The sequence below is a fragment of the Carassius carassius genome, chromosome 42 (assembly GCF_963082965.1).
Source record: "Carassius carassius chromosome 42, fCarCar2.1, whole genome shotgun sequence".
NCBI lineage: Eukaryota > Metazoa > Chordata > Actinopteri > Cypriniformes > Cyprinidae > Carassius > Carassius carassius.
In genome coordinates, this window is record NC_081796.1 from 16965858 (window position 1) to 16987899 (window position 22042).

At 34.3% G+C, this 22042-nt stretch overlaps 2 protein-coding genes across 3 annotated transcripts; one reads left to right on the forward strand and one right to left on the reverse strand.

Annotated features, from left to right (window-relative positions):
- Positions 1-1593: 1593 nt before the first annotated feature.
- On the reverse strand, positions 1594-18768 carry LOC132123869 (uncharacterized). Of its 2 annotated transcripts, XM_059534563.1 has the most exons (17): positions 18407-18768; positions 17580-17623; positions 17415-17485; positions 17176-17306; positions 17023-17083; positions 13834-14032; positions 13673-13753; positions 9724-9882; positions 9205-9644; positions 7237-7608; positions 6478-7059; positions 5775-6396; positions 4152-4225; positions 3863-4042; positions 2174-2334; positions 1831-1921; positions 1594-1741 (listed from the first exon to the last, which is right to left on the reverse strand). In XM_059534563.1, the coding sequence occupies exons 1-17, from the start codon at positions 18413-18415 to the stop codon at positions 1659-1661; spliced, it is 3360 nt and encodes a 1119-aa protein (XP_059390546.1). In that variant the 5' UTR covers positions 18416-18768; the 3' UTR covers positions 1594-1658. The 2 variants fall into 2 exon arrangements, with proteins under 2 accessions (XP_059390546.1, XP_059390547.1); XM_059534564.1 differs by lacking the exons at positions 17415-17485; positions 17580-17623 and having other exon boundaries at positions 17176-17257; positions 18407-18767.
- Positions 18769-20528: 1760 nt separating this feature from the next.
- LOC132123807 (cystatin-B-like) lies at positions 20529-21257 on the forward strand. The gene is made up of 3 exons (XM_059534468.1): positions 20529-20706; positions 20794-20895; positions 21057-21257. Exons 1-3 carry the CDS (start codon positions 20635-20637, stop codon positions 21183-21185), a joined length of 303 nt encoding a protein of 100 aa, XP_059390451.1. The 5' UTR covers positions 20529-20634; the 3' UTR covers positions 21186-21257.
- The last annotated feature ends 785 nt before the right edge of the window (positions 21258-22042 follow it).

A 22042-nucleotide genomic window follows, 5' to 3' on the forward strand; every position in this document is an offset into this window, starting at 1 on the left:
AATGTTACCAAGCGAGGAAAAGGGTTGCAGTGTTTTAATGCATTAAGTTTGGAGTGCCTCCACAAGCTCATGAAGCTACTGAAAACCCACCAGTTTTTGAGTTAGTTCGCATTTTAAATCAATGCTAGCTGCTTTTGATTAAACTTCCTTAGGACCTTAATCACATTTGTATGTGGAGAAAAGACCAACCCAAGAGGCTCTTCAGGAAAACCCTAAGTAAGGATTATAATTTTAATCATTATTTTGGGCAAATACTGCACTTGACTTTATTTTTATTTTTTAATCATTCTGCTACCCTTGTAGGTCTCTACGTTTAACCTTCACAATGATCTATGGCGGTATGTGTCAATATAAAACAAATACATGAAATATGTTGAAATTTTCCACAACATTCAGTGGGAAATGTGGAAAGTCGTTCCATTAAACACTTCTAATTGCTTGGTTTGACATATCTTTGGTCTCCATCAGTCAGCTCTGATGGTTTTTTTTTCCAGGGATCTCCTCATTTTTCTCAACGAATGACTGGATCCACAGGTGGGTTTGCATGATAAAGAGAATAAATTTTTTGATGCCCGTAGCTACTGCTATTTCAGCACGATAACAAGTGAGAGAAGGTATATTGTCATTGTCTGTTAATGGGGCATTTACTGTGATTAAAGTGACATTGAAACATTTCCAACCTTTGGTAAAGATTTGATTGGTAAAAGTAATCCCGAATTTACAGTATTTGTGGGAAACAAACCATTTCTCTTAGGCACACAATGTAAGAAACTTCAGAGTGGATTGGTTTGCACACCACAGGAGAAAGATGCGGGTATATTAACTTAAACCACATGCTGGTTAAAGCAAGAATAATGTTTTATCTTTATAAACAAAAAGTCTGTTATCACTTTCACACTTGCATAAAATATTCCTAGTGGTGTCTTACAGTCAAGGTGTAAACTTTTTTTTAAAAGTGTCATATGATTTGCTATGAAAAGTTATTTTGTCTAATATATTTCATGTTGTGTTTCCACAATATGATGTTAAAAGCATGCTGCATAATTAAACTTGCATAAATAGAACTGATGGAACGTAAAACACAAAATTCAAGCAAAATGTTTTTACAAGTCTATACATAAATTCATTTCCAAAAAGGGCAGTCGAAGTAGAATCAATATTACAAACACATATGCTGTGAAATCACTTGCATGAGAATACACTGATCAAAACTGTAAATGAAGCAGTTACTAATAAAATTGAGATTTTACGTTTTCACACACACCTCGAATAAACAGCACTACATATGAGCATGAAGAAGAGGCAAAGTTGGACATGCACAGCAATGTAATATAGATAAGGATCTGCTGACCCCTGCTGACAACCCAACAAATTTGTTCCGAATACCTAGACAGTTAAACTGCATTCTGAGGAAAAAAAATTCTGACAAAACTGCACGTATATTAATAAACCAACAGTTTTGAAAAGCATAGTGTCATAAATCAAGTTGTACAAGGTTAACATTTTCTTGAAGCTATTTACACAAAATAACAAAACAACTAACATTTATGAGCTTTGCTAGACAACTATACTTATGACTTTGAAACAATCTACAAATATATATATATATATATATATAGCTGAATATTTCAAAGTAATTGATGGAAGCCACAGTAATGTCAGTCAGCTCTGAGTGTCATTTGACTGTGGTAAATCAGCACTGCAGGCTCCTGACAGAGGTTTTGAATGCTATACATATGTCCTGTAACAAGAAAACAAAAAAAACAGTTATTAGTATTGAGTAAAAAGTAAAACCAAATGTCATTCAACCTGATCCAAGTTCTCACTCACCAGAGGGTATCATAAACACTTGTCCAGAATTGTAGACTGACTTTACACCATCGAAATCAACACGAACACAACTTGAGATAATGCTGAAAACCTTAATAAATAGAAACTCAATAAAGTTAATATATAATCTAAATAAATGCAGTAGAGTGTACAGTGTAGTCCATTATTATTTATCAAACATGCCAGCCTGGGATGATGAAAACATCATACAGGCAAAAGAGACAATAAAACAAATAACTGACATGTAACCTTCTCATGAACTTGTTTTTACAATTATATCTCAAAACAACCAAAACTCAGGTAACATGCAATTAACAGAGATAAAAAGACCCTTTCTACTCACAGAAACCCTATCAAGGTCCACCTGTGAGGGTTTCTTCATGAACGACCCCAGCAGAATCTTTCCATGTGAGAAAAAGTGGCTCTGGAGGTCAACCATGTGGCCCATTGCTCGGCCTCCATGGGAGTGCCAGTGGAAGTCATCAGGACTAATAACTCTCCCATCTAGAAAGGAGAACAAAAACACGGTTCATGAATAAGCTATATAAAACAAGTCACAAGAAGGCAAATGACCTTTTTTTCCAGCACTGAAAATAAGCAACATTTTCAACCCCCTACTGACACCTTGGCAATTGAATCGCCATTGGCTAGTAATTTTTTTTTGTTTACTCGCCAGACTGATATATATATTTTTTTAAACTGTGCCATTTTACAAACATTAAAAATGGCAGTTTTTAAATATCTCTTAACTCTTAACATCAGTCAGTCAAGCATTATAACATGATAATCAAATATTATTTAATAATAGAACTTAGAATTAAAACTTGATAACCATGTATTAATGCATATTAGTCATTTTAACTGAACTGACTGGTGGTGGTGCTTTTTGGTCATTCAGTGTTATCGGAGGAAAACTGGGAAAAAACGAACAAAAATACTGATAAGATAATAATGATATGAATTATACTAATAAGAACAATATAATAAGCACTAAGGATTAATGAACTGCTGGATTCATGAATATTAATCAGGTTGTGCGTTCGCTCGAACTGATTTGCTGAAATCAAAACAGGGACGACAATACGTGGGCGCCAGCCAATGAAATTGTCTATTGTACATTAGCCCCGCCCACTACAGGAAAACCCGGCAGTTCTTAAACGCTGAGGAATTCCAAAGAACGCTGTTATTTTGACAAGAAAATACAACAATGAATATCGCTTAAATGTAGCGCGTCAATTCTCTCTCTCACTCTCTCTGCGTGTGTGTGAGAGAAAGTGACGGCAGGGTGTGCGCCTCCAAACTAGAGTTTACGGTAAGTCAAATAGGTGCACTTTTGCATCCATTCAGATGAACTAAAAAAATATCACAGATCGCTTGACGGAGAGTGAAACTCTATAGCGCTCAGTCAGAGAGTGTTCTGCGAGTGAAAATATATGTGTGCTAAATTTATACTTAGCCTCCAACTCACACACTGGCGAGTAAAATTTGAGAATTTACATTGGCTAATAATTTAGTCGCCAGAGAGAAGATTTAGTCGCATTTGCGAGTGATTTACTCGCAATGTAAGTTAGAGGGTTGACTTTGGCATTTTACAACATTTTTTGTTTACAGTTTATATATCTGCAGTACTTGTTTCTGTTTCTCTTATTGAATACTGAATATATCACCTCCTGCTGATATTAACAGTTATTTCATAGCAGGGGCAAAACATATGTGCTAGTTGGTCTGGTCACTGGCTTTAAGTCTTCATGGTACGTTTATGCATAACTTTTTAGTTCAGACTCATGCAACACGAGGTGACAGTCAAGACTTTGACAACACTAGCACTTTGTCAATTTGGTGAGTGACGGCCTTTAAAGATTTAGGCCCTGAATAGATTTAGTGGCAAGATCTCCTTTCTTGTCACTATTGTGCCTATGAATAAGTCATTTAACAAAAAGCTGTTCAGGCAGAGTGTCTCATAACATGGCTACACCGGATACGTAAAAGACTTGCTTGTTGGTTTAATGCATTTGTGACTGTAATGTCATACCTTTAGAGGCTGGGGGCCACAGGTGAGAGAACCACTCATGTAAGTTGTTCCAATCCTCTTCCTCCAGGACAATAGGCTGCAGTGGAGGCCCACAGAGATCACACTGCGCCAACACCCGTGGAGCCTGTCCCTCATGCGCTGTCACTCTCGTTGACAGAATCACTTTAGACGATGGCAAGTCTGAAGAAACACAGTTACAGTTACAAATATGCTGGTAAAGCTGCCATTTGTGCTTCTGTGGCAATTTCCACCTGATTTGGTTTACAATATTTTGCACATGACTACTTACCAGTATCATCATCCTCTTCATCATGCCGCTGAAGCTCAAGCATTGATGACGGCCCACTTCTGAAAGCAACGTCACTACACAAACAGAATTTTAAACAGTGACTATCTGCATTGTTTATTTTTATCTTAATGGTCTGGTGCAGGGGTTAGACACAGGTAATAAAATGACATATAAATTATATAATATAAATAAAAATTATTGTTTTCTTTACATTTAATTATTTAGTAGACTCTTTTATCCAAAGCGACTTAAATGAGAACAATAGAAGCAATCAGACCAACAAGTGGGCAAGTTTCAGTAAGGTCAGGTGCTGACGAAAAATATATGTCTTTAGATGTATTTTTGAAAATTGCTAAAGACTCTTTTAAATTTAAAGAAAATTGAGATAGGCAGGTCATTCCACCTGCTGGGAACAGTCCAGGAAAAGATCAGTGAGTGATTTTGTGCATCTTCTAAAATGTTTATTTGTTGCTCAAGAAACATTTCTTATTGTCACAGTTAATATTGTATCAACTCAAATACAATATTAAATGTGACAATAAGAAATGTGTATTCTGTTCATCTTTGATTAATAGAAGGATAAGAGAACAAAGAGTATTTATTTGTATTATAAATCTTTCATAACATTATAAATGTGTCTACTGTCACTTTTGAGTAATGTGTCCTGAATTTAAAATCTGTTTTTTTTCTTATAATTCCTGCATTATGTGTGTGTATATATATATATATATATATATATATTTATTTATATATACACATACATAAAAATAAAAATACGTTACAAGATTGTTCTTTTTGTATCAATGTGATAAATGAGTTTGGTCAAAAGTTATCAAACAGTAGTCTGATTATATTACCTAAAATGTGTAATATAATGGATCATGTTACTATCTAAAATTTTTGTCATGTTATTTGGAATCAGTAACTACAATTTTTGTAACAGTGACTAAAATTTCTAAGTATATGTTATATAAAATAGTAAATATATCAAACTACAAACATTTTTTATATTTTATAAATGTGACCTTTGACCACAAAACCAGTCTTAAGTGTCAATTTTTTTAAATTGAGATTTATACATCTAAAAGCTAAATAATTAAGCTTTACATTGATGTATGGTTTATTAGGATCGGACAATATTTGACCGAGATACAACTATTTGAAAATCTAGAATCTGAGGGTGCAGAAAAATCTAAATATTGAGAAAATCGCCTTTAAAGTTGTCCAAATGAAGTTCTTAGCAATGTATAAAATTTATTTTTGATTAAGTTATTTGAATTAAGTTTTGATATATTTATGGTAGAAATTTTACTAAAAATCTCCTCCGAACATGATATTTACTTAATATACTAAATTATTTTTGGCATAAAAGAAAAATAGATAATATTGAACCATACAAAGTGTTTTCAGTGATTGCTAAAAATATACCCCAGTGACTTAAGACTTAAGTTTTTGTGGTCCAGGGTCACAAATTACTATGGATACAAAAAATCTTGTATAAAATCATACTATATATTAAAAAATATATAGTACGTATTACAAGATAAACTGCAGATAGTGTATTTTCAGTATTTACACTCATTTGTTTAGGCCAGGCATCTGCCTTTAAAAAAATCAACTTACACATCAGATAACCTGTTGGGTCCACTGGATAGTCGGACACTTGTTTTGTTTCTGGTCCCTGACGGCTCCACAGTAACACCACTGGTAAAACCAAAGGAGGCACAACCATTTCCCTGAAGCTGATCATCATTTTGGCCCGTACTCTCACTCGAGTGATCTGACTGGTCCTCAAGAGAGTGAAGGAGGGTTCTGCGTCCCTGTTTCCTGCACCTTAGTACACTTTTAACCGTGTTTTCAGGTTTTTGAGAAGCAAAAATGGCATTCATTGAAGCTAAAGATCGTTTGATTGACTTTGGTGTGTTGGTATTGTTTCTTTTTAGGTTCCTAGTATGATTCTTTGTTTTTTGTAATTTCATTGAATTTCCGTCCTTATTCAACGCACCATGAAGAGGAGTATTTGTTAGTTCAGACTTTTGTGGAGGAGGCCTGTGAGGTGTAGGATGCCCATCAGCTGGTTCCTGGGACTGCGGCGCCTCCCACCAATTGGAAGGAGCTTTTCTTTGTCTTTTCTGTGAAATTTTGTCTGGTACAGAAGTGTCTGGTTTTCTAAGAGAAGATGAAGTCTGTTTCTGTGCAGAACCAGTTTCACGTGAGTAGACCCAGTCAAACACTCTCTTCTCACCTGTTTTATTAATAGGAAGAAACAGTATGTAAAAAAAACCTTAAATCAACAGAAGTAAAAACAGTATGGGAATAAGTTTACCTGATAGGATGTTGTGCTGACTGTTAGGACTACATAATTCTGGACTAATGTTTGCATCATTCTCATTCAGACAAGCTCCCACTTCCTCTCCTGGTGATGCCGTTTGAGGTTGAGTGGCTGCTGATTTTGGTTTCCTTCGGCTAACTGTTTTCTTAGCAGTCTTCTGCTCAGCTCCAGTGTTATGTCCATCGTCACCTGCTATTGCCTTTTTAGCACTGTTCAACAAGTTGTGAGTTTTCAGTTTTTTCTGATTCCCCTGGGCAGGCCTGATAGACACCGTTTCCTCTGAATCAACAGCAGCTGCTTGCTTTGTTGATGCTTTAGTACTGGCTCTCCTCTTTTGTGCCATACTCAACACTTGCTTTGGCTGAGGCTCTGTGGTACTTTCATTCGGGCTAGTAAGCCACCACTCTCCTGGAGATCTCCTCTTCCTCCTGCCACACGTAGGACTGTCTGAAGAAATGTCAGATGCTATTGATGGTGGATCCTTTGGTTTTGGTTCCACCCTTTTTGTCTCTTTTCTCTTCTGTTTTTTGCCTGGATCCACGGCGTCATCTTTGTGTGAAGATTGTTTATTCACAGCTACAGTACAAAAATAAAACAGAAAGGATTGTACATTTTCATCCGCTCTGCACTGATGATTGTTAAGGATGTCAGGTCAGGAGTGTTATATGTCTGTATAACCAAAATAATAAAATTATGCTTAGTGTAATTACCAGTGAAATGCATAATGCAAATGTAAATGCCAAAGGAACTAACCTGTCGTTTGTTCCTCCTCTTGCTCATTGAGGGGAGGTGAAGGTTCATGCTCTTGCTCCTCACAGGAAGGATCTATCTGTTCCAACTCTATTTGTTGTTCAGAAGTTATTTTCTTTGTCTTAGGGGCAGTTTCTTCTTTTTCATCATTCTTTCGTTTTTTGTTGGATTTGGTGGAGTGATGATCCGCTGCAGTGTCTTTACTGGATTTCTCCTTAGCTTTTGGCCCTGGTCTCTCCTGTTTAGATGACTTTGAGGATTTCTTTGTGGCTCTAGACTCAGTAACTGGGATTTTTTGGCTACCACCTGTATTTGTTTCATCTTTGTCAGAAAGCTCAGCTAGCTCAGGTGCCTTTCTGTTCGCACGTTTCTTTCCTGTAACCATCACACATAGAAATATTTCAAATATAATCACAGATAACCTTTAAATATATCCTATACTTTTTCATTTATGAATGTATTATAAAAGTAATATGTAGTAATACAGTGCTCTCAAAATGTAAAGGTATGAATTTTAATTGTGTCACACAATATACTGCCACTTTCTGCCGGATCGGGTATCGGTCAGACGAGACCGATCAGATATTGTGCATATACTAATCTGTGTTTGTTCAACCCCACGAAAGGCACAAAAACATTAAAAAGCACTATAAAGTTTTTGTGCACTATATTTCAAGTTTTCTGAGACCATTCCATAGCTTAATGTAAGGTGCAGATGAATATTTATGTAGTTATATTCAAGTTCTGGTAAACTCTTCTCTCCACTCTGGCTGTCTGTCATCCTCCATTCAGCATTCAAACTGTGTGTCACGTTTGGTTACGACAGAAGACGACAAAACTTATCTATCATATGTTGCTGCCTCATTACTGTGCTATAAATGTTAAAGAAATGTATTTAATTTATTGCATATATTCATATATAATTATATTTGTTTATTTATATTTATATATTTATTATAATATTATATATTTATATTTACTTATTTTATATTTACTTGTTTTTCATGAATGTATATTACAATACAAAGAACAATGTGTAACATTTTACAAGATTACACCTATTTACTTTTATTTTTCCCCCCATTAAATAATGTTAGATTTTATCAAATTATTATGAACACTGAGGTACAGAAAAAAGAAAAAGAAAAAAAAAAGGGAAAAAAAAAACCTCTGGAATCGGATCAGTATCGTCCGATACTCAGATTTTTGTTATCAGATCGCGATCGTTTCTGAAAAAGGTATCGTGCCACCCCTACATTATACATCCACTAAAAATTATTTTGGGAATAATTTATAAAAAAGAAGGGTACAATTAGAAAAGAAAGATAATAATAATGTTCAAAAAATTTTGGGGGCACATCAGTAAGACCATTTTTTTTTTTTTAAGAAATTCATTTTTTAGCAAGCATGCATTACTTTCCATTTATCAAAGAATCCTGAAAAAAAAGTATTTCACAAAAGCATATCAATTGTTTTTTAAACATTTTTAATAATAAAAAATGTATCTTGAGCACCAAATCAGTATATTAGAATGATTTCTGAAAGACGATGTGATACTGAAGACTGGAATAATGGCTGCTTAAAATTCAGCTTGGACCTCACAGGAATAATTTATTCCTTAAATTATATTAAAACAGAAAACAATTATTTCAAATTGTAATATTTCACAATTACTGTTTTACTATATTTTTAACAAAATAAATGCAGCATTAGTGAGGAAAAGAGACTTCTTTTTAAAACATAAAAACATATATATCTTATGGACCATAGGCTAAACTTTTAAATGGTAGTGTTAAGTCTAAAGAAGCACTAGCATAATTTGTTTGCAGATGTGACTTCGTTTTGTATTTTGTTATGAAAAGCAACTGAATGTTTAAGTCTGCCTTAGATGTCCAAAATATTTTCGTCACTGCATGTAATGATGAAAAAAAAAAAAATGTATACACCTTGAATAATACAATCGTGATTTACCTGTTGGCAATGTTTGGTGTCTCTGTACAGTTTGAGAAGCGGTCTGGTCAGAAACTCTGTCCTCCAGCATTTCAGGTACAAGGTCTGCTACATCCTCAAGACTATTATGAGTTACAGAGTCTTTGACGCTCTTTTTTGAGGCTTTTCCAAGTTTTCCTTTTGGTTTTTGTTTACCAGACTCAGTTTGTGCTGTGTTTCTTTTATCATCCTTCCCATGGTGATCTGTTGTATCAGTTTCACTCTGTGAGAGCTGATCTGTAGAGTGCGGTTCTGTAAGTACATTCTCCTTTGCGATGTCTGTTGGGACAGGTCTTTTATTCCTGCTGACCTCCACCTTGCGAGGAATGACAAAAAGAACAGGAGCCTCATCATCTAGGATCATGAAATCCTCCTCTAAATCTGCAGGTGGAGGAGCTGAAACTGCTGCTTGTTTCCTGGAACTTATCAATGAAAAAAAGTGTTAGGAAAAGCTAAAATTTTATACGTGGTTTAAGATCAGAACGTCATATTTAGACTCACCATGGGGATTTAGGCATCAAGGCCTGTTTAAGCTTGTGGTGGAAAGACAATTCTTTGCCTGGATCCTCCACCACTTGATTCTCGCCTTGCTCTGCCTCCTGAAGTTTTGTTTCACTCTTCTGAACCAAAACAGGAGAAAGTTGACTTGGATCTTTATTCCTTAATAATAAAAAAGAGAAGATTTAATGAGAACATTTTACATACAGCACACAGAGAAAATGAAATGAATATGACAGTGGGCAAATGCATAAAGCACAGCATAATTTGAAATCACACTTGGAACAAAAATGCACACTTCACAAGAAGTTTGTGAGGTCTGTGAAATTAAATGTTCATTAGTCATTAAAATATTTGTTTAAATGATGCATGCGTATTTGCTGACAGAAAAAGAGAAAGTATGATGTTTGCCTTTCTATTACTAATAATATAAAAGCAAATGTTATAATATTTTTGTATACATTAATTCCTCTGTTTAACCGATCTATATGATTATTAGACAGACTTCTATCCATATTAGACAGAACAGTTAACAAAGACAGTAAACAAGAGGAAGAGGCGCTGCCTCTCTCAACGCCGTCAAAATAAATGTCTTGCATCGAACACATCGGCCAAGCAGAAAAACATATCAGACGATACCGATATTTGAAAATGCCAAATATCAGCCAATATACCGCCAAGGCACATATATCGGTCGACCACTAATTTGAATATGCAATGGATTATCAAAATTAAGACAACACAAAGAACATAATATTTTCATTAAATTATTATAATTAACATAATTTGAGGAAAAAGAATAAAGTTATCGTTTAATGTCGAAAACCAACAAATAAAATGAGCAGCACTTTTTTTGGTTGCATAAACATTAAAATACTAATATTAACCCTTATGCGTTGTTGGGGACGTTTTCGTCCACTAGGGGGTAAAGTTGAGTCTTATTTAGGCCACAACTTTCTCTGTGTTTGAGCTAATGGAATGATTTTTGGTGACAAATCTTATTTTGACCGATATTTTGAAATTTTTCATAAACTCAACGGTAAACTGTAGCCAAATTCACTACCCTTTCGGTATGTTCGTGGATGAAAACATCCACTAAATTAAACTGCTGTAAAAATGTATCAGATAAATATTTTTTTTAAATTTTTTTTCATAAATCTATTAATCAACCTCAGTCCTGATCAAAACTACCAAATGTTTAAAAAAAGTCCAAGATTTTAACTCTTTAATTATCAAGTTCATAAATGATGTCACTGATTTGAGAAAAAAAAAAAAACAATATAATATGCTGTTATACTCCATATAGTTTCACATACAAGTCAGAAACTAAGCTTTTTTTGCACAGGCCTATCTAAAGGGTTATTGGTCCAACCTAGTGATCAACTGTAAAAATAACAAATGTTACCTCTTCCCAACAGGGAAAACAACCAACAATCAAGAATCTCACACACACACAAACACTATAATTTGCTGTTATACTCCATATAACTCCATATACAAGCCAGAAACTAAGCCTTTTTTTGCACAGGCCTATCTAAAGGGTTAATGGTCCCATCTAGTGATCAACTGTAAAAATAACAAATTTTACCTCTTCCCAACAGGGAAAACAACCAACAATCAAGAATCTCACACACACACAAGCACTATAATTTGCTGTTATACTCCATATAACTCCATATACAAGCCAGAAACTAAGCCTTTTTTTGCACAGGCCTATCTAAAGGGTTGATGGTCCCATCTAGTGATCAACTGTAAAAATAACAAATTTTACCTCTTCCCAAAAGGGAAAACCACAAACAATCAAGAATGCATGATTATATGCTGTCATGGCTTTGCAATCAAAAAATGTCGTTATAATGGAAGTCAATGGGGCAAAAACAGCCACCAGCAACAAATTAGGGAGAAAAAATTTTAATCTAATGCTGCACAAAAACAAAAAATGCATCAAAGCCAATGTTGCTACTAATCTTTGACATGCCCAAGACGGTTATAAAAAGTAAAAAAAAAAATCAGCCACAATTACTTTTATATTGAAAAGAAGTCATTTTGTGTGTTTTTCCCCCCCAAATCAGTGACATCATTTATGAACTTGGCAATTAAAGAGTTAAAATCTTGGATTTTTTTAAAAACATTTGGTAGTTTTGATCAGGACTGAAGTTGATTAACAGATTTATGCAAAAAAAAATTGCAAAAAAATATGAATCTGATACATTTTTACAGCAGTTTAATTGAGTGGATGTTTTTATCCCGAACATAACGAAAGGGTAGTGAATTTGAATAATCCACAAGGGTTAAAAAGCATAGATTTTAGACTATCAAAAAAACCTTGATTTGGTGACTTTCAACAATTAAAATTTAAAAAAAAAAAAATTTTTAATTCAAGTTTTGAGATTTTGTTTAGGTTTTATAGGCTTTTTGGTATATTTGGCCACGCCCCTTTTCTAAATAACCCCGTTATAGCTAACCAAAGGACAAAATTATTATTATTTTTATTATTATTGATCTAGAGAGTCCAGAGAACTGTGCTGCAGTGGTTTAATTGAGATTGGGCGAAAAACCTAGGACTAGTTCGAAAAAGTAGGTTTTTAACATAACCCATAGTCCCAGAGTCAAAGTTCATTCATACATTTTTTTCATTTAATTTCATTTAGCACTCTGCCTTCATTCATGTTTTCACACAAAACGAAACCTATGCTGCATGTTGCACCTGCATGAGACTGTTAATTTAGCTTAATGCCGAACAGAATTTATTTCAGGTTTAACCACATATTTATATAGATTTATCCTTACTATATTATTCAGTCAAGAACAAATTTGAGCAGAACGATTCTTTTGTTCTTTAATATTAACAAAACAGACAGCAAGCTGCTCTCACTGTCAGACCAAATGCACGGTTCTGACACACACAACAGATTTTCTAAGTTTATGTTCATTTATAACTTTTTTTTTACCTTAGTTAAGACTGTGCAAAATGTGCATTTTGACTTTTTTGTGTGTATTTGGCCATTTCAGCAAGAAAGAAAAGTGAACTCATCTCTGTAATGGTGCCCTGTCAGAAACAAAGCTCCCTGTGTGCAAGCACACAACACTCAAGGACCGAATTTAATTCTCTTTCGCGATTTCTTGCACTTAAACAGTTTAAAAATGTTTGAATGCTTAAATTTGCAAAACTGTGACGAGCTTAATTCAGGATTTAATTTGTGACATGGTAGCTCTTTTTTTATCTTTTTCGAGCACAATGTGCAGAAGCACCTGGTTCTCTCAATTTCTTACACCAGCTACCAAAAGGCTTGCCGTCTCTGCCTATTCTTTTCTATCCACGCCCAGCACCATTTATTTTTTAAATCCTTTATCAATTAGGATATCTTTCTCAGGCTTCATAATCTTACTTTCCATCCTGCAGACTGTCTCCGCTCATCTCCAGCATCTATGCATAGAAGGACTCGGTTGCAGCTGGATCTCAACCACACCTTTTCAAAGACACGCCCATTCTACTTCTGATTGACTAGTAATGTTAGTTTGGTTGAGAGTGAAAGCGTTATTCCTCTCATACCATTGGTAGTCGAACTCATGAACTCGAACATGACTCAACAAGTTTGTTTTAAATGTAGTACTATCTTTTTTTTCTGCAGCCAAACAACATGCTGGAGATCTTTAAGCCCTGTGAGAAATCTGCAATTCTAAATAGAAACAACAATTCAGTTGAAGCATTACAATGATAGTCTTCCTTAGTTTCTGGAGGTGAAGACTGTGTGGCTTGCTCTGAAATTTTTGTGGTTTTTGCAGGCTTCATTAAACATTCAAATTAAAACTAAGTAAAAGTAATAAAAAGTGTTTTTATTTAAAAAAAAAAAAAAGATGTGTGATTATGTATTAAATCATATTAATATTAATTATTGAAAATATATTAAATATTGATGTACAACACTTTTGTTATACATTAATAACTGACCTTGATAAGGAACAAGCATTTGATTTAGTAGTTTTTCTAAACTCAAGCCTTTCCGGTGGTGATGCCAGAGACCCGCTATCCCTTCAGAGCAGAGAAAATAAGTGAACAGTTAGGCAATGAAACAAAAACCATAACAGTTATCAGACTCTTTTTATTCTTACCCATAGAGGGATTCCTTGACCGGTTCTGACTGCTGAGGGCAGGACGCCTTGCTTAAGTCTCCACCAATGGGTTCGTCATCCTCAACGAAGAGAAGAGGATCAGTCACAGATCTGACTCCATCCACCGTTTCATCCCTCTCTGTTGCCAAAGCAATAGGGCTGGACGTCTTTATGGGAGCAATTTCTTTAAATGGACTCTCTTTGTTAGGATTGAAAGAAATATAACAATTATTACAAATGATAAACAGGTGATGAGATATGCTGAATAATTAGCTGTACTACAGGGCTCAAAGGTAGAGATGCACAGTATTATCAGAACATAATTGGAATCTTAATGATAATGGTTTAAAATGTAAACATGTATATTTAGGGGGCGCTGTTGGCCTACTTGTAATAAAATGAAAGTAAAATACTCAAAATAACATTAAGAAAGATTAATCATGCCTATGTTTTAATTTAAAGGTCAGAATCTATAGCTTACATTAATAAAAGATTACAAAAAAGGATACTTGTAAATTAAATAATTAAAATTTAATTAATTTTTACAAATGTTAAAGGGGTCATATGATGCAATTTCAGGTTTTCAAGTTTGTGAATAGATACGATCCCTAAAGTTGCAAAGACTAGAGTCTCAAACCCAAAGAGATATTCTTTATAAAAGTTAAGACTTGTCCACGCCCTCCTAAAATGCCTCGTTTAAACACGCCTCAACATCTCTAAGCACCCTCAAATAAAAGTGAAAGCACCCGCAGATGAAAAATTATTAATAGCACACATAAACGAGATTTTGCCGAAAATAAAACAGAGACGGATTTCACACTCTTGCCTATAATAGGATAGCCTACACAAAATAAATAAATTAATAAAATTAAACAAATATATATATATTAAATAAATTATTTCATTATGCTTTCATGTTTAATGCATTGTAGTTGTCCACTTATTGCGCGCGCACTGCGCAGACACCAGGGAAAAGCAAAAACATTCAAAATACCTCAGCTGATAAAAAATCATGTCGACAAGACGCGCTGTGTTCTGTGACCTTTTTTTTCCACTGCCCAGGGACAAGCATGTGAAGAGTCAGTGGCTACAGTTCATATTTACTAACACAGAAGTTTAGCCCGAACCTCGCGTCATTTTAATGACGTTTCTCCAACATAATGTTCTCAACATAAATGCTTTCAAGTCTGGATTCGCAAGCCGTTAGAAGGAAGGTATATATTTGGAATATGAATATATTTGGATTAGCTTCTTACTCCTCCTCCGAATCACAACCTGTAAGTATTATTATTAATAATTGTAGCATGCTCAATAAGTATTTTGTGTAACGTTATGTGTGTTGTGTAACGTTAAGCTAGCGCAGCTTCTTGGTCTTTTGCTGTCAATTGTTTTGAACTGCTTGTCGTTGTTATTGGAGTTGTCATAAAGAATATAGCAGCAATACCTTGGTGTAATAACGTTACTGCAGCAGTGCTTTATCAATATGTTTATGCATAACGCTAACAATGAATGACTGATTGGGTGTTGATGTGTAGTCATGGTTGTCATATTGTACAGACCCGGCAGTCAGCGCTAGTGCATTATGGGTAATTGTTTGTTGGGAGTTGATTTATGCGTTATTACAGCAATATGGTTGGGGTTTGTGTTAGTAAAGTAACGTGTGTTTATGTTCAAGTTAGGTTGGATGTTCTTGGTACATTCTCTGCCTTGTTATGTAAAACTGTGTCTCTCACCGTCATGGAGAGAGACGTGTGTAAGGCAGTGACTTTTGGCCATTCTAGGAGTGTTCAATTGAAGTTGAAGCTGGTTACAACAAGGTATCACCACAGTATAGGTAGGCTATGTGTGGCATGTTTTAATGTTTTGCAAAGTGAAGATTGCTGCTTGTTTACATGCTATTCTATAATTTACTGCCAGATCGTATATTGTTTAACATTACAGCAATTACAGTAGTATTGTTGTATACAACATCCCCAATTTTGAGATACTATGTTTCAGACTGATGACTGAGCTATTTCCTACGATTATGTAAGCAGCACCCTCACTATATTCAGAAGCACCCTCAGTGATTTGGTTCTAGAACCGGGCCTGTACTCACAGTCTGTAAGTATGTTTACTAATAATTTGCCACTGATGATTCAAACGTGAGTTTTGAGAAGTGTAGAGCAGAAGTTCTCGCCCCAACCTGCTCTGCACATTTTGTGTTTCTCTTATGGCTACAGACATTTTTGCTATTTGAAACGTTAAGTGTCCTGTAAAGTGGACATCACAGGATATTCCGCCATGATTCCAGTTCAAAGCACTGGATAGCTGGCCAATCAGAGCACACCTCGCTTTTCAGGCCGATTTGTAAAAAACAACACGTTTCAGAAAGGCAGGGCATAGAGGAGAAACAATAATGTATATTATGGAAAATAATGGTTTTTTTTTTAACCTTAAACAACAAACAGATTTCATTACACCAAATACACAACATAATGCTCTTTTTAGAAACATCATATGACCCCTTTAAATCTACAAATAAAATGTTAAGGTTAACACTGAATTTGTCTGGGGGGAAAATACAGTGACTGATTAACAGTTTATTTATAGTTATTTTCAGCTTTTAATGTACTCTCACTACAAGACATCCATTATTGTTTATTTAATTCAAACAAGTAAATTTGTAAAACTGAAATTTAAAATAATTAGTTTGTAATCTCTGTACGAGAGACTTCTTGTTTCCAAACAAAAGGAAATATATATTGATTTCAGCATAGACTATTGGCGAAAATTTGTGAAAAATATGTGCATATTGGAAATCTGCAGAAATCCAATTTCGTGCAGCCCTACTCTAAAGTCTTTAATATAAAGTATGTCTCATGTCTCACATGTCTCAAAATATATCGATATATCGTACACACTCAACATACCGCCCAGCCCTACTCAAAAGTAATGTTTGTTCTGCTTTCATGGTCAGGCGAGTAGTTCAGTATTTATACTTGCCTTGTCTATACAAATTCTACATTAACTTCATTTAATTGTATAATTTTATATTTGCATAGAATTTTAATTTACAATTAAATTTTTGCATTTATTTTTTATAGTTAAAAATCAAATACTATGCTTTCTTTAAAAGAAAATTTGCAATAATAGCTGGTAATTATACAGAATACAAATGAAATAATGTATGATGTGATGTAGGTTCACCTTTATCAATCATTGCATCCTCTTGAATGCCATTTTCTTTGATTAAAGCATCCTTGGGCACCTGACAATCAGAGTCATCTGATTAACAATTAACATCACATGGTGGAACGAAGAAAGAATAGATTGATTACTAATGTTTCACTCCATGTGTACCTGTTTAGACGATGCCTTCATCTTTTCTGGATCAGAAGAACTTTCTTTTTTTCCACTTTTCTTCTGACTATTCACACCAGTGCTTTTGGGCAAGGGAGAAAGCAGAGGCAAACCCAGCTCAGAGTCAGCATCTATCATTAACAACAACATGGGATATGGTTGCACACAATGAATGGCATGTAAAGGTGACAATGAAATGGATGTTTTAAGCAATTTGATGAATGTAAGAATTGAATTACCAATGTCATCGAAGAGATTGTCAATGTCACGCAGGTTCAAAACATTATCGATCTTGAATTCAGAATTGATTCTAAAAACAGCAGCAACAGATGATTACTCTAATTTGAGCTAGTTAAGATATTAGCCAATACAATAGTTTGTTTTGAAAGTGGAACATTACTTACATTTCATGTCCTTGATAATAATGCAGTTTCTTTTTGGCTTTGACCTGAAATAATCGATTCATAAAATTCATTTGAAGAATAACAAATACATGAAAAAATAGCACACATATAAAATAAATAAAACTCATAAACATTTATCACATAATTCACAAATATATATAAATGTATATATTTGTGAATTATGTGGGTAATCTTTTTCTTTCTGAAAATCTCTTATTTTCACACTGCCTTTGGCATTTGGTTGAACAAAAAATGCTGCTAAGCTAAACTGTAATATTGCAAAATATAATTACAATTTGCAATAACAGTTTTGTATCTTAATATATTGTAAAATGCCATTTATTCCTGTAATGACTTATTCCTGAATCTTCAGCATGACACTTTAGAAATCATCCTAATAATATGATTTGATGCTCAAGAAACATTTCATATTATTATCAATGTTAAAACAGTTGTGCTACTAAATATTTATTCCATCAAGATTCCTTGATGAATAGAAAGTTCATAAGAACATCACATGTAATGGAAATCACAAATAATACGTTTATGTTAATGTAACAAACAATGTGATGATGTGTTGCTATATTACTGAACTGTCACTTCACTTCTACTTTCGTGTCGTAAACACTAGCTGTGTCTCAAAACACAGTAAGTTGACTATTCAGATAGAATTTTGAGCGCCTATGACGCCCAAATAATGCTGTCTAGGTAGGGAGCTCACTAGGTTTTGAGCGCATCCACTGACCGACTGGCTAACGTTACGCCACAAACGGTGGCTACACGCACCTATGGTTTTGTTCTTCACAGTAATACCCAAAACCACTGACCTGGGACATCGTGTCCAGCCCTGGATAAAGTAAATGTGTTTCCTCTAATGAAGCTCATAAACCCGCAGAAAGTCCGGTTCTCTGTTGCAAACCCAACATTCCCGTGACTCGTAACGTTAACGCTGACAGCTATTCGGCGCTTATGTTACACTCTTCTTCGTTTAGGCAGTTTGAAGGTCTTGGTGCGTTTGCGATAAGTTTTACTTTCAAAACAATAGCTAAATTAAGTATTACAATGTTAATATCCCACAGAAAACATTAATATCTTTCATAGAGTCCGTCACTGTATTTGGCCCACAACAACAACAACACAAATTATCCCGCTCATTTTTGTTCCTGTGCGGGAGAAAGACGTACCGTGCAATGCTGCCACCTAGAGCTGCGGAGGGCTTCACTCACAGCCACACTACAGCAGTAAACGTCAACTGCAAGGGGTTACCTTCAAATTATTTAAAAAAAAAAAATTCACAATTACATGCTTAAAAATAACATGATAAAAATATAAATAAATGATAAAAAATTATATTAAATATATTACTTAAAATAAAGACTTATTTTAAATTAACTTGATGTACTAAAAAATTATTCAAAATATTAATACACATTGCTACTAAAACAACTGATAGTATCATATTTCTAAGACTACATTTTAAATAAATGTTTAAATTTCTTGCAATTGACTACAAATATTAATTTTCCTTTTGTATCCAATACAGTTTAATTTTATATAAAATTGATAACTTTCATTTAATAAAATGAAGACTCACTTTTTTTAAATAAGAGTTGTAGATTTTGTATTATTCATAATTTTAAACCATAATATACTGCAAATATTTATTTTACAAATCAATACACTGCTCATTCATTTGATTGATATATTGATATAATGGGATTGTGATCATAACCCTATCTTCAAACACCCCAAGTTGGGGTCGAGCCATGAGCATCTTAACTTCCCCACTAAAATTTTACAAAAAATGTAAACCCTAGTGAGTTTTCTGATTTTATAGCTGCAGAAGAATGGTACACCCCTGCCCTGATAAGAGTAATTCAGTTTGTGTAAGTTTTTGTAAAATTGTAATGGTGTCTCACCAATATCCGAATGCACCAGACCGGATTTGTGATATTTGTTTAACCAGGCTCCATATTGTTTGAGCCCCTGACAGGAGAACATTATCAGCAAATAGTTTATAAAGGCAACCAAGGCAATGAAAACGAACGCAGCAATCATCACCATTTAAGTCATATTCATTTTTTTCTTAATAAATAGTCTGGGTTGTCCTAAGAGTAATGTTGTGGCAATATTCTAATATCCTTTCAGTTTTTAAGGGTAGTGTACTCCCACATGACTTGCGTCAGCACTGGTCAATGCACTGATTTCGAAAAAATGAAGCATCAGCTCCAGTTTATCCCGTTGTTTATCCCAGCGTTTACCTCACGTCACTTCACAAGCTCCGACCTTGCGCCATAGCTCGTGACCGGAAGAGAAGATGGAGAGAGAGGGAGGGGAGGTTAACGTTTTTGATTAAAGATTACGAGGGTACATGAATAAAAAATAAATAAATAAGAAGAAAAGAAGAATGAAGTGAACGGATAAATTATTTATAAGAAACCCTACAGTATTCCATAAAAGAAAAATCGATTTTGATTTAATGATGACTTTAAGTATACTTCAAGGGCAATAGTTTGTTTACCAAGTTCAAGATGTTCTTTAGGCTACCAAACCACATAAAGGCAAACAAACAAATACATAAATAAAAATAATAACAATAATGTAAGCAATTTTGTCAATTATTGCTTACATTGTGGTTATTATTATTATTTATGTATTTATTTGGTTTTTATATATATAATCGCGTTAAAAAAATTCCATTACAACCATCCACGCCCTAACCTGTTACTTGTGTGGCAATACGAGGATCAAACCATTTTGCGGGGGAATATGAACAGAGAAAAATTTCCTTAAGAAAGATCAATATTTTATGCTTAAACTTACACATTTAGCCTATCATGTTTAGACATATGTTCAAGCACAACAGCCGGGCAGCTCTTGTCTGTTTATACACTACAACACTTTTTGGTGTGTTCCACGAAAATGGTCTGTTCTAACGACTCGTGATCACCAGACAGACAGGGCTAGCCTACAGGAGCAGGAGGCAAACTAAACTTCACTTGTAGCTAAAAGACGTTATTGTGTAGCCCATTTCTGGTAACTCTCTGTGTTTAAAATGCCTTTACGTTGTGGCGGAACATCTGATGCGAAAGATGCAAATGAAGAGGTTCAGAAAATATGCGACGAGGTTGGTATTTTTACATTGCTGATAAACAGAAGTAACGTTAGTGATGTATCATGTAACTACAGACTGACGTTTCCCGTTTTTCCTCAGATAAAGTCTCATGCCGAGGATAAAGCTGAGCGCAAGTTTGATGTTTTCACCGCCAGATCTTTCAAAACACAAGTTGTTGCGGGGACGAATTACTTCGTTAAGGTACGATAAAAACACAGTGATATTATAAATGTTAATATCCTGAATATGACTGAATTCTGAAATATATCAATGTGTCTGAAAATGTCTGTAAAAGCAATCCACATATAATACTTAACGTCTATAAAGTTTTTAAACGCATTGTTGTAAATGATCTGTTTTAGGTGCATGTAGGTGGGGACGACTACATTCATCTACGCATCTATAAAACTTTACCCCATGCTGGAGAAAAACTGGAGCTGCATGGCGTACAGACATCCAAGGCTCATCATGATCCAATTGAATACTTCTGAAGCAAACTCATAAATACTGCTCATGCATTTGTGTTTCCATTTTTATACAGTAAATGTTTTCATTAACACCTGGCAATACATGTTATAACCCAATCATTACATTTGATGACCTTAAAACTAAATTTATTGACTAGTGGGATCATGGGTAAACACTACCAATGAAAGTCACTGTGAATTAGGTAATCCTTTAAATACATGTTTCCATTATGTGTTTGGCATAGCTGTAAAATAACTTTAATAATAAACTAATTTTTATTTTTTTATTAATGATACTGATGCAGTAAACAGTTATTTTATACCTAACTGCCAATAATGTAGATTATTCACATTAAATGGATGGATGCAGCTTTAAATTTGTGTTTTTTATCTTTAAGTTACATTTTACTTGCTGTTCAAGTTATCATAAAAGTGCTGGATTATGTGAGCTAGGTATTTATCAAAGGTGCTTTAACCCAGGGTTTGACAGAGTGGGGTCCTGGGACCCTGTGGGGCAGCAATGGAATTCTAGAGGGTGCATGGGAGAGTTTTTTAGAAATACATTGTAAAAGATTTTAATAAATAGAAAAATGTTAATAAAATAGGTATAAGGGTAAAATAAATTATATTTGAGAAAACATTTATATTTAAGTACATTTTAAGATCTAATGCTTTTAAGAGTATAGTACTAAAATAATACAATTATTTATTTTTTACAGAAAATTATACAGAATTTATAAATGGGTCTAAGTTTCAGGATGGTCTCTTACATAATGATCATCATATTTTGGGATCATAGCATCTAAAAGACTGAAAACTCAATATCATCTCATGGCAATTCATACTTATTTTTTGTTTAGGTGTATTAGTGGCTAATTTGT